The following is a 12065-nucleotide window of genomic DNA, read 5'->3' as shown; positions in this document are numbered from 1 at the left end:
ACCATCAGCGGAAGTTTCCAGCACCCCAAACACCGATGTTGGAAGCGAAAAACTGCCAGGTATCTCTCTAGAAAGGAATAGCCGCTTACGTGTACACGACCGGCAAAAGAGCAACAGCAGATGCTTCCCTCAGTAGAGCAAGGTGCTCCATCCGAGGAGTCGCGGAAAACAGATGAGCAAGTGATAGCTCTTCTTAGGCCTTTATTGAATGTCATTCGCATGTTGCTAAACAGCATGCACACACTGTCTGCCAGAAGGCCGCTTTAAGTACTGGACGCTCTGAGTCCGGTGCTGGCAACCCTTGAGTAGATCATGGCTCAGCAGCCACTGTCTTTCTGGTATGAGGTCCGACAAGCAGCTATTTTTCAGTGGAATTCCCGAGGACAGTTATATATATTCCGCCGCTTTTGACCTCAATAACCAGTTGCAAAGCGCCTTGTCTTGTCATTGTTCATTGTTTGTGTGCTGTCTCTTGGCGCTTCATGTTTTGAAAGCTGTCTCCCAACCCTAGTGTAGGGTAGCAAACCGCGGACTAATATCTGGTTAACCTCCCTGTCTTTCCTCTTCATCTGTCTCTCTCTTTCTTTTTCCATACCTGCAACTCCTCCTTTTCGCTATGACTGCCGGTCATTTCTCATTGCCCAAAAATCCATGTTATCATTGCCCGAAATCCGCGTGTTTGTATCTTTCCCCACAATTTTTCACGCGTGGAAGAAGTCTCTCTCCAGTGGATTCACATGGTGGAAGGCTTTATACCAGCCACCTCTTGCACTTGGAGTCAACCACGTGAAAACGAAGTCAAATGTCCGAAGTCTGTCAACATTGGACGGCCCTAGAGCAAAGACAGGCCGTGATAGGGCATTTGGAGGTGTGACGATAAGAACCAACCAGTCTGAAAACTATGAAAGATGGATCATGAACAATACGCTGTATAAGTTGCTTTTGTTGTATCTGCATAAAACTGGCCTTCATGCTTATATTCAATTTCATATTAAAGTTATGCCTTGTGGGAACCCAAGCGAATAAAAAAAATACACGCACACGCACCCGAACAGTAGCCAAGAAATTGATTTAGTGCACAGGTTGAACTACTGTATGCAAGTTCTGTAATCAGACATCAATGGTCTGATCAGAGCGACTGTGTTTATTCTTCCTACAGTTGCAACCGCCCTGAGAGGATCCTCCGACTAAGTCTGCATGCTCCGTGAACGTGTGCAAGCCACGTACGGTGCCGTAATCAGAATGGCGCAAAATAGCCCAGTTCCAAGCTTAGTGCTGCGAAGATCCTACGGATGCACGCGTTCATTAAGGAAGAAATCGCCATGGAGGCCCGAACATGGAAAGGTTCTTTGCCGTAAATTGCGCATTCCTACTTTCGTTTTGCAGCGGAAGTAGGGCAGCCACGTACATGTCGTCGCAGTTTCATTAGGCTAGGACACTTGGTGCAGTATGGAGAGACTCAAGCTCCTAAGGCATTCTCAAAAGGGAAAATTTGCGAAGGTAGAATCCATACAAGTTTCTCAAAAAGAAAACTTCCCGGATGCAGAAAAATTGATGCTGGTAGGAGATCATACCCGGCACCGAGACGTTTCCAGGGTGATCTCTCTACCATCTCAGCTATCTTGGAAGCTAGCTAATCACAGCGTGAGGTCGAATTAATTGACAACATGATGACATATATAGCACTTAACAAAGCAAATCAGTTCTACAATCAGCCTTGCGATTTGTGAAGAGAACATGTGCGGTTAGATACAAAAGTTATATGTGAGCCGAAGTACCGGAAAACGGGCTTTAGGAACCCAGCATCATGATCTACAAAATAGTGCCAGTAAGTGCGTATCCGCTCTGCGTAATAATAAATAAGTCCGTGCCTAAGACCTGAGCATATGATGCCAACTCGTAGGTACGCCAAGGCACGCACACCGCTTAATGGAGTAGTGCAATATGGTCAACGGTTTCCTTCATCTACTTCATTTTCTTTAATTCAGAAATTCTGTACATGTCACTGAATGCGTGCCTATTTTTGGCCCATCGTATGCACAGAATGGGTACGTGCCCCTCTGACACAAGCCGTACAGAATCCTTATATGTTGCCATATGCAGGGCGTCCCACCGGTCTTGCTCCAAGATATTAAAATATGCAAATACCACGTAGCTAGACGGTACCTAGGTAATGTTGTCTGCCGACGCTGGGAGATACTCAGATTATGTTTTCCTATCCGTCCTAACTACACAATTGGTCTTAATTAATGGATCAACTTCTCAAATATCATAATCACATGAAATGTGATAATGAGAAAATTTTAGAGCAGTATGAAAAACTCCTGATACAGCTTTTTGTTGCTTTCCGAGCGTAAGAGAAGGCCGCGAATACGCGCGAAGTGCCTCGAGCGGCAAATCGTCGCCGTGCATCTTTTTGGCCCGTGCCCAACTCCGCTGCGTTTTTCGCTGCGCATCGTGTTTGTGTCCCGACGCCCCAGACGCGAACGAAACGCATCGACCCGAGAAGCGGGCGGACCCCGCTCCAGGCGAGTCTGTCATCGGCAAAAGCAGCTTCGAGCGACGCACGCATCGGGACTCGTCATCGTCGTCGCCGAAGCCATGGCTCGGAAGTTTGCGTGCGCAAACATTACGCCAGTGGCGCGCGCGCGCACATGGCGGCATTGGATCCCGAACGGGTGCCACGTATAAGAAAGGATGTTTGCCCCAGTGTCGCATGTGTCAACAGCGTTTTCCAGTACAACCAATCGCACGGGTTTCTGTTTCTTTTTTTTTGCGTCTGCCTAAGGAAACCCACGGCTGGCGCATTGTGTCCCAGGCCATTCCACGTTCTTATATTTTGTTCCCTCGCACTGAATTCTTCTTGAGGACGTGTCTCCGAATAAAACTCCAAAGATTCCAAAATATACTTCAAAGGTTTGTTGTTGTAAAAGAGTCAAAAATAACAAATAATAACGGGGTGAGTGCAACAATCGATATATATTTCTTATTGCTGTTGCCAACTGTGCGTCTATTCTTCTTTACTGTTAATATTGCTCTTCGTAGCTCTTTCAGGCCCTGAAAGCATGTTAAATAAATACATACATAAATAAATAAATAAGTAAATAAATAAATAAATAAATAAATAAATAAATATGATCTCCTTTTGTTATAAGCATACCTTGCACCCTAACGATTTCTCATTTTGTGCTCGATTTTGTCCATTTCAAATGAACAACATTTAATATAGAAGAAGGACAACTGGCACGGGCAGTCGGCGTCAAAAGCTTACGGTCCGCGGGACCTCAGAAAACGCTAACTTCAGACTACTTTGTGGCCGCAATCATTAAATCAGTACTATATGTTATTCGCACATACAATACATAGTACTAATGGTTGAAAATTCGAATTCCAGGCTGAGTGCCCACGCAATGGAAATAATGTCAGCTTTCTTTTTTCTTTCTTACTTTCTATTGCTCTTTTTTTTTTTAATTCCGTGGTACGTCAACTTTTGACGCCCACTCATGATATCAGAAGGGGCACTCCAAACGGTGTAAACTGTTCTATGCTGATAACGCGCGTGCCTTTCGTTACTGTAAAGTTCCGGGCTCGCAGCGATAAAGAAAGGAAACGCATCAAGGCAGATGACGATTATTGTTGTGTGGCAGAAGGGGCACGCCAAGGGGTGTAAACTGTTCTTAGAGTGTATGCGTGTCCTTTGCGGTGCATGTTTCTTTGGTGATATTCCATCTACAAATTCCACTTATTGCTGAATGGACATAAAAACTGGATTCTCTACTCGTTCAGTCATACTCACTTGACAAGGACATGTAATTGATGTTCAAATTGCGCAAGTTGGATTAAGAAACGCCAAGGCCTCATCGCCTTGGTAAAAAAAAAAATAGCGAAATAAGAACAAAGCAGTAAGGGGTTGTTCGCTTGCGTTTTATACTTTCTGATTCTGAATTATAATACTTGGTGTAGCTCTCCCAACGCTCTATAATATCCTGCCTAACATTTAGTTTCTGCATTCCAGGTGTTCCAGGTATCAAGCTTCGCACGATGTCAACAGTCACCGACGAAACCCAAAGTGAGTAATTGTGCTTGATATACTTCTCAAGCGATTTGCGGGTGAGCAATCCAAGTTTTTGCACTGTATCCCAACGTTCTTTACCATTATTTACCATTATTTACCCTTATTTACCATGTTTATAGGTGTGAGTGGCGTTTTCATTAAGCTTTTCGTATTCTCATGGGTGATATTCCTGTTCTGTTCATATTTTCTTGAATTGCCCATGAAAAATTTTGCAAATAAGCACTTTGGATAGAGCGAGTATTTTTATAGTGCAAATACTGAATCTGTCGGAAACGTTTAAAAAAAAATCTAATGACTGCTCAGAAGCGTTATATTGTGACACTGTTTTCTGCATTTCGCGGACCCATGCGTCACACAAGAAGTACTTCTCCCATTATCTGATATAATTGGGAGTGCCTGATTTTCATTGATAGTCCACCGGTGAATCAGTTGTCGTACGTTAATGTAATGTCAACGCCGCACAGTGAAGGCCGTGCTGGCCAGCACGGCCTTTGGTTTGCGACAGTGGTGTTATCTGTTACACTACGTGAATAATAAATAGCACAAAAAACCAGGCGAGGCCGTTCCAGAAAGATTTTTATCCTATTTTGGGAGAAATGTTCATCACTGGAAGGAACTAACTAGAATGCGTGTTTCAAGTGCTTCCACTATGCTCCTGCTAACATTGGAAATTGGTGGTGTCTAAAAGTTCTCACTTTGGAGTTTTTATCCTGCGCCATCTGTATCTATACGTGTTCGATACTATTTGTTATTTCCCATCACCTTAGCCTTAGGTGCTTTTGTCTTAGGTGCTTAAGCCTCAGGTGCTTTTGTCTATTTGCTGTTGCGCTAGTTTACGCCGTGGCAGAAAGTGCCCCCCCTCCCTCATCCCATAGTTGTAATTAAAGTGCTACTTTGTTACTTTGTTGCGAACGTTTTAGTGTAAACTGCTATAAACCAAGTCAACTTAACTGACTTGAAACAAACCCTAGCTAATAAATAGACCTTCTATTACATCATATTGGCTTCCTGGCGTTCTTTGCAGTAAAAGTTGGTAGTCTGCGCTCTTTCCTATCTTTCCTAAAGGTCGGCATAAGGTTTCCAACTTGCTTTGTTACTCTTCCAAGCGAAAGAAATTAAATGAAAGAAGACTTCCGAGCTGTGGAGTGTACTCGACGAGAAAGTGCTGCAAAATCCCAACAGGGTCACATATACAGCCGGAATGCCTATTATGCTTCCTAGCATCAATTTTGTTCTTTCTGCTTTTATATATTCTTCCCGCTAATGCGATGGCTGTGTCCAGTAGCTAGAGCAATCAACCAATCCACGTTCACGCACAATGAATGCGGCACTAATCTTTTTAGTGTTTTTATCTTCCTTTCTGCAAACCGCTCACTCTAACTGGACAGGTTGGCAACTTTCAATATCCCAAGGTAACCGAATGTGGCAGGTAAACAGCCACCAAATCAGTCCTCCTGAAAGGAGGTAACTCTTCTTCAATGCTTTCTAACTTCGATAAAATGAAGAAATGAGCCAAAAATAAACAAGGGGAAGAGACTTTTAACGAGCAGTCATTCGGAGAGAGCATTGACGCAAAGGTACACTCGCTCTGGGTGCTTCAGCAGGCTTGTTCCACGAAACCCTTTCACGCGATCTCTACTCGTGCCCGTAAACGCCAGCGCCGCATTCCTGCCGCGCAGCATTTCGGTGCACGGGAAAGCCGCCAGATACGCGGACACCGGCTTCACGAGTGCTCAGCAGCAGAGGGCCAATGCCAGCACTGCACCCGCCCGCCCGCCCGCTTCGCCTTCTCCTTGCGCGGTGAAACTCCCCCATGTTCCACGTGTGCCGCTCTGCGGTGCGGAATAAACGCGACTCCGCCAGTGGCGGCGACACACCATTGGGCACGAACTGCACGCCCTTGCGCGCCGACCCGTCTCTCTTCTCGGCATCGGGCAGGCAGCCCACACGCACGCACACGGACAAATTCGTGCGCCCAGTGAGTCATGCTGGCGCGCCTCTTACATCTTCGTTTTGTTATCACCACGTACCCGAGGGCAATCTTCGCGTTCTTCGTTTTTGCTTGTTTCTCTCTCTCTGAGAAGATGCCCAAACGCGATAAGACATGGTCTGCGCGCCGGCTGCTATGCGCGGCATCAGCGTGCAGTCGTTGCGCTTCCGCTGCCGAATATGTATGCGCTATTTCCAGCGGGATACGCGGAACGCGCCAGGTCGGCGTCTCTACCCCTCCCCCCCCCCCCACACACACTTTTCTTTATCTCGAGTATAAAGAAGAGGCGGGGGAGGCTGGATATGCGAGAACCAAAGAGTTGGGCGGCCGTGAAGAGCCTAACAGAGCTGTTACGTTTTCCTGAAGGAAGCGCGCTTATATATACTATGCCGCACCACGATTCTGGGCTCATCCACGCGCCGCGCCGTACTCATTTTTATTTGTTACCGCACTCACTCTGTTTTAACTCACCGCTTCTAGTTTCTGGTTCTCGAAGTACACAGTAAAAGCAAGAAAACACGTGCGATAATATATAGAAAAGAGGGTAAAGCGCAATGCAGCATCTGGTGTTCCCTGTCAAACCCTATCGAACGCTCTTCATTGTCTTCCTATGACGAAGCCTCACACTTTCGTGTTTATTGTCCGTATATTTGTGGTCACGTCTCCCAGTGCACTGAGTATTCCATGGGAGCGCATTTCACTTTTCTATGCCATTCTTAGTTAAATGCAACCGTGGACTTTATACGATTCGCATTCGATTGCAACACCTAATGTGGTCTCGTTCACTTTAAGCATATCCGAACCCGTCAGGCTAGTCCAGTGGTTAGTGTCGACTGTTATTCCATGCGGTTTTTGTGATTTCATATTTATTATGCCTTAAGTTGTTTGAGAGCTTTCCGTGAATACATATTTTTTATATATACTGAGGTTGCTGGCAACTACATGAGCACTTACCCTGTTCTCTATTTCGCAATGCCATTATGCAAGAAGAGATGACCTGATGCTGTGTAGTCAAGCCCGGCTCTCTTAAATAGTAGGATAATGGAGTGCTGGTTCCACGTGTACACTGAGAGTGACGTTTCTCTGGATTATATTCCGTCTAAGTTATATTATTGAACATTGCGTTCTGCCTCACTTGATACGCTGATTTGTGAGCAGATGAAGGGTTATTCAAAACATGACTATGTACCAGGTTGTGTTTCCATTAATAACGAGTACAATAGTTTAAATGTCTCCGCACTAGACGAAACACTAATACATTCAAAAATAAAAGAATAACCTTGTTTGCGCATGCTAAAGCTTGATGTCTGCTTAAAACATGAAACAAAAAATGGATGTTGCAATAGCTCTCCTTTTTTCAAACATTTGTTCCTGATGCTTTCACGCCACATACTAAAAAAACACTGCCCCTGAATGTAATAACTAGGAAGCACATACCACACGGCCTAAACGTTTTAAACAGCAGGGTACACATTAGCAAAAAAAGAAAAAAAAACAGTCTATGCATCCGAAAAATACGAGAGAAGTTTAGGAACTCACTCTCCAGCTGTTTAAAGACTGAAGGCAGGTGATCAAAAATATAGGAGGCGCATACACGTCGGGGTCGCCAACTGTAAATAAACGATCTGGGTACACGACATGTGTTTGAAAAGCGGTCTACAGTTCGAAACGCGCCGAAAATGTCGCCCACGGCGACGTCAATCAAGGCTGTAATAGGTTCAGCATATGTCAGAACGAGTTCATACGTAATGTCGAGTTTGAAAACATTGTCACAGCAGGGCACCGATCGACCAGCGCGAGCAGGTTATAAGAACGTTCACACGCGTGCCCGTGGGAGTGCGGTCGGTGGAATGCCGAGCGACGATGAAAGACGTGGCATTAACGAAGATTCTCTCGATGACGGGCGCGTAAAAGGGGAGAGCGGGCACACGCACACCCGTTGAAGAGAGTTTGGCGCGATTCCAGCTGTTTTCCTTGCTTCGGCGTCTTTGCTGACACTCCTCGCCGCATTTCCGCGCCTTTGAGAGCTGTCGGGTCGATAGCGTTTCCACTCAGTGCCGCGTGTGAGCCGCATAAGCCCTCGGCAGAGTGGATCGAAAGTGTCACAGTCGCTGCGCACGGGCTTCGAGAGTTTTGAGACCCAAGGAAGTTGGTTCGGTGGTGGCGCACGCGTGAGGTCGCCTGAAAGCCACGTGGCGGTCCTTTCAATTTTCGATCGTCGTTGTTTGCCTTATGGTGATGACACGTCCGATGGCTCACTGAAAAGGCAGGCCGCGCAGTGACCGCTGCGATGCAGGCATTCTTCGAGCGTGGTCGCGATGGAAGTTGCGCTGAAACTTATATTCCTGTAAGTCGCATGAAGGGAGTAAAACGCGATCGCACTCTGCTGTAGAAATGCGTTGATGTAGAGGGGCGCGCAGATGTTGTACGCAAAATATCCAGCACTGGCTGTTTTAACGCACGCTGCAAATATTTCATGTTTCTCGAGCGATATTACCGCTGTTCCGTTATCGAATACTTGAGCTTCTTTCCTATATTCATTTATGTCTATAGTCCAGCGGCTATCAACAACGCCGTGCGTACACTGTTCATGTCGTTTATTCAATCGCACGTGATAAGCTTTCCGGCTTATCCTAATAGATTTAAGGGTAATTGTGTTCCTTAAATTGAAATGGGTCAAATCAGCCACCGAACCACATAACGTGAATAAGAAACTTATATCTTGTGATTACCGCTAGAAGTGAGGAGTGAGGATAGGTGTACTTGAACAAAATATCAGGTGTGAGGTAATTGTCCAGTGTGCGATAGCAGCCCGTTCCGGCTTGATTCGCCCACTGAAGTAACTGAAGCTTGAGTCTAATAATTTCCTGCAATACGGCGATCAAATCTGCACTATACTAAATGAGAAACACCGTGTCCGTCACTATGTTCCTCGCCATGTTCCGCGCGATAGCATGGAGGGAAAACGTTGGTGGTGCATTATTGAATTTTGAAAGGAGGGCAGGACATTTAAGAAGGGGGCAGGTGGTATCGTGCAGATCATCTGCGGGTTGGTCGGAGGTGCTTTTAAGAAAGCTTACGAAGCCACCGCTGGCGTGTGTGCGACCCATGTTGACCCTATTGCTGTAAATGGTGAGGCCAGGGTTACAACTGACCCTAAGCAGTGCGAGTTACGAAGTTGTTGTCTTCAGTAGATGAGGTGTTCTTGTGCTAATCGCAGAAGAGCTTGCTCTTCTTTCGGCACCTTGTCTGGTTCGTTTTTATTTTGAGGATCCTTCTAATCTAGTCTTCTCGCGCACTAATTATACGACAGGGATCAACATCTTGGCCCCTGTCGTATTACTCTGTTTCGTGTCTGCTGACTGCAAAAATGAAGAGGGAAAGAAGAAATGGGGAGTGAGGGGGGAATGCAATTTATAATCTAGGAAGTTCTCAAGCTGGAACAGCGGCTTACTCCTTCAGGCCTGCCATTGTTCCAGAGGGTTAAAAAAAACCAAGTTCAGCAATGCAACAATAAAACGAGTAACAGCTTAATATTATGCCTATATCATTATTATTTTGTTCTTGTTGTTATTATTATTATCCTTATAATTGTGCAGTGTCGTCTTGCTGTGATATATGTCCACTGTATGACCTATTCGTGATCTCACAGTGTTTCGCGATATCTTCTTGCTGCTCCAACACAGGAAGAGCGGTCGCTGTCGACGCCTACGAGAATTATGCGTTTACGAGGCGAGAGCGAGGTTTGTACATACTAGACGATTGCTCAACCTTTAGCAACTCTTATTTATAGCCATAGTCGTAGCAATAGTAAGTTTATGCCTACTCTTCTTTCTCTCTCTCTCTTTACTGCATTTTTCACTCTCGTTCAATCTCTCCTCCCTTTCTTAGTCAATTTAGCGTTTAGTTTCTCGTTATTACTAGACGCCTGGTATTTTTCTGCTTCCTTATTCTCTTCGGCTCATGAACGCTACGAATGCACTTCTGCATTGCTCACTTTTTCATGTTATTCGATATACTTGCACTTGCTAGATGCACGTTAGCGTTATATATCTTTTCAAAGTATTTTTCTCATTTTTACTTTATCTTCCCTTTTTACCGCTTCCTTTTGCATGCTTTATAAGGTTCCGGTTGATCGAGACTTTATTGGTTAGTGTGTTAATCAAACGGCCACTTTAGGTTCCTTACTATTTACATAACTAGCGCGATGACAGAATACATTTAAATTTATTACCCAGAGCTATGGAAGCTTCACAACATTAATTTACTGCTTACGATCAAGAATTGTCGACGTGCTCATGCAGTTTAATTTCATACCTTCATTAGCTCCTTTTTCTTGACAATTGACTGCGACTTTCTGCATTTCATTCCGCGGAACATGCCGGTAATGATACGTGCCAGTTTTTCTGCTGTACTAAAGCAGGCCAACGTTCTGCCCCCTGTATTATAGACTAAAAAAAAGTTGTTTACGTTTCCTGTCTTATGAGAGCCTCTGAACTCGCACGAAACTTATCCAATATTAACATCGAATTCTGCACGTGATTGACCTTTTTGTTTCCATTGCATCAATGACACTCGTGATGAATTTTGTTAAATATTCACTTTTTCCAAGTTCTTTAAATTCCTCTTTCTATCAATTTCGGTACGCTGACCACGCCACTGGTTCCCTGGCCACAGCGGTTTGTCGAAAACACGAGACCACAGCGAACTTCTATGCAGTGCGTGCGCACGTGAAGTGTGAGTGAAGTGGGCGTAGAGAAAGCTGAGGTAAAATGCGTTATTGTCTCTTGCGTGAGGGGTGTATGGAAAACATTCATACCAACGAAAACCAGACAGCAAAAAAGACTTGTATGCTCATTGCGATGAAACACAAGCATCTATGTCCCAGTTCCTCCGTCGCAAGCTAGAGCTGGTAGCAGCACCTGCTTGAAGACATTTCTTTCTATCATTCGCAAAAGGTGCCCGGAACTCCCGCTCAACGTTAGGAGCCATTTGGAACCTAGCTGCGTCGCGCAAAGTCCCCTCTCGCCCGAATGACACGCGTCATTGAATCACGTGGTCGACCGAACCACACAGTACTCGGCCGGCAAAGCGCACAGTGAGAGCCAAGAAAATTGACACTTCTTACTCCCGAAAAAGCAAAGCTCTAGCTGCGGTTCGAGCCGTTTCGGCGCCCGGCTTTTCCACCCGTGAACTCCGTCTCATTTACTGCACACGTGGACTACATTCCACCCTCGAGAATTTGCTCGTGTATAGCTACGCTGCGACAAACTTCGAAGGCACCATTTATTTCTCCCCTGACGTGGGCTTCTCCCACATGGTCGCTAAGAAACTTCCGCGTTGCACAAAACGGTGAGTGTTCTAGTGAAAGCGCTTGACGTGCGAAGACAAACGGACATGTTCCGCACGAGCCAGGTCGTTTAATTCGACGCTGGGATTTCCGTATAGGAATTCCAGCCGCAGCGAAAGCGCTTGCTACCGTGTGTGCGCGAGATGTAGATATACGTGCATCGCGAATGTGGCTCAAAACTGCACTGATAGTGTATGTTTTATTCTTTGTGGATCGTTGGCGCTTCTGCTTGTCAGGATTGATGTGTGCTGGTATTTTTTGTTTAGTTTTCGTTTTGAGCTGCCTTGGTTCTTTAACTGTGCTTTCGGATAGCCAACTCTAAGAAAAAAAAAAGGACACGTATTTGTAGCTAATAAAGAACAAATGTGCGAAAAATTTACATTTTTATATCACCTGCGGATTGCAGAAATGTGGAAGTTGTGTAGTTTTTATTAAATTCCCACTTAAGTTCAGCAACGACGCTACCGAATTTCAACGGTACTGGACAAAGTGAAAGTCTTTTGGTGCTAATGGGCATTGATAAAACTTCTAAGCTATATTCATATAATATGTGTTCCTGTGCATTCTCATAAATGGAACACTAATTTATATAGTGGCATAATAAAGTATGCTATCTGATTTACGCTTGCGTAAACGTGAGATTATTTAAA

At 45.1% G+C, this 12065-nt stretch overlaps 1 protein-coding gene across 2 annotated transcripts in view; it reads left to right on the top strand.

The window, feature by feature from the left end:
- Positions 1 to 12065, top strand: part of LOC135909764 (nephrin-like) — a 114441-nt gene that overhangs the window by 47716 nt on the left and 54660 nt on the right. For both annotated transcript variants that reach the window (XM_065441833.2, XM_065441834.2), the window contains exon 3: positions 4016 to 4069. In XM_065441833.2, the coding sequence (XP_065297905.1) occupies positions 4016 to 4069 (54 nt within the window). The remainder of the gene's footprint in view (positions 1 to 4015; positions 4070 to 12065) is intronic.

Source organism: Dermacentor albipictus, chromosome 4 (assembly GCF_038994185.2).
Source record: "Dermacentor albipictus isolate Rhodes 1998 colony chromosome 4, USDA_Dalb.pri_finalv2, whole genome shotgun sequence".
NCBI lineage: Eukaryota > Metazoa > Arthropoda > Arachnida > Ixodida > Ixodidae > Dermacentor > Dermacentor albipictus.
The sequence above is the reverse complement of the archived record's forward strand: the minus strand, read 5'-3'. Positions and strand labels throughout refer to the sequence as shown.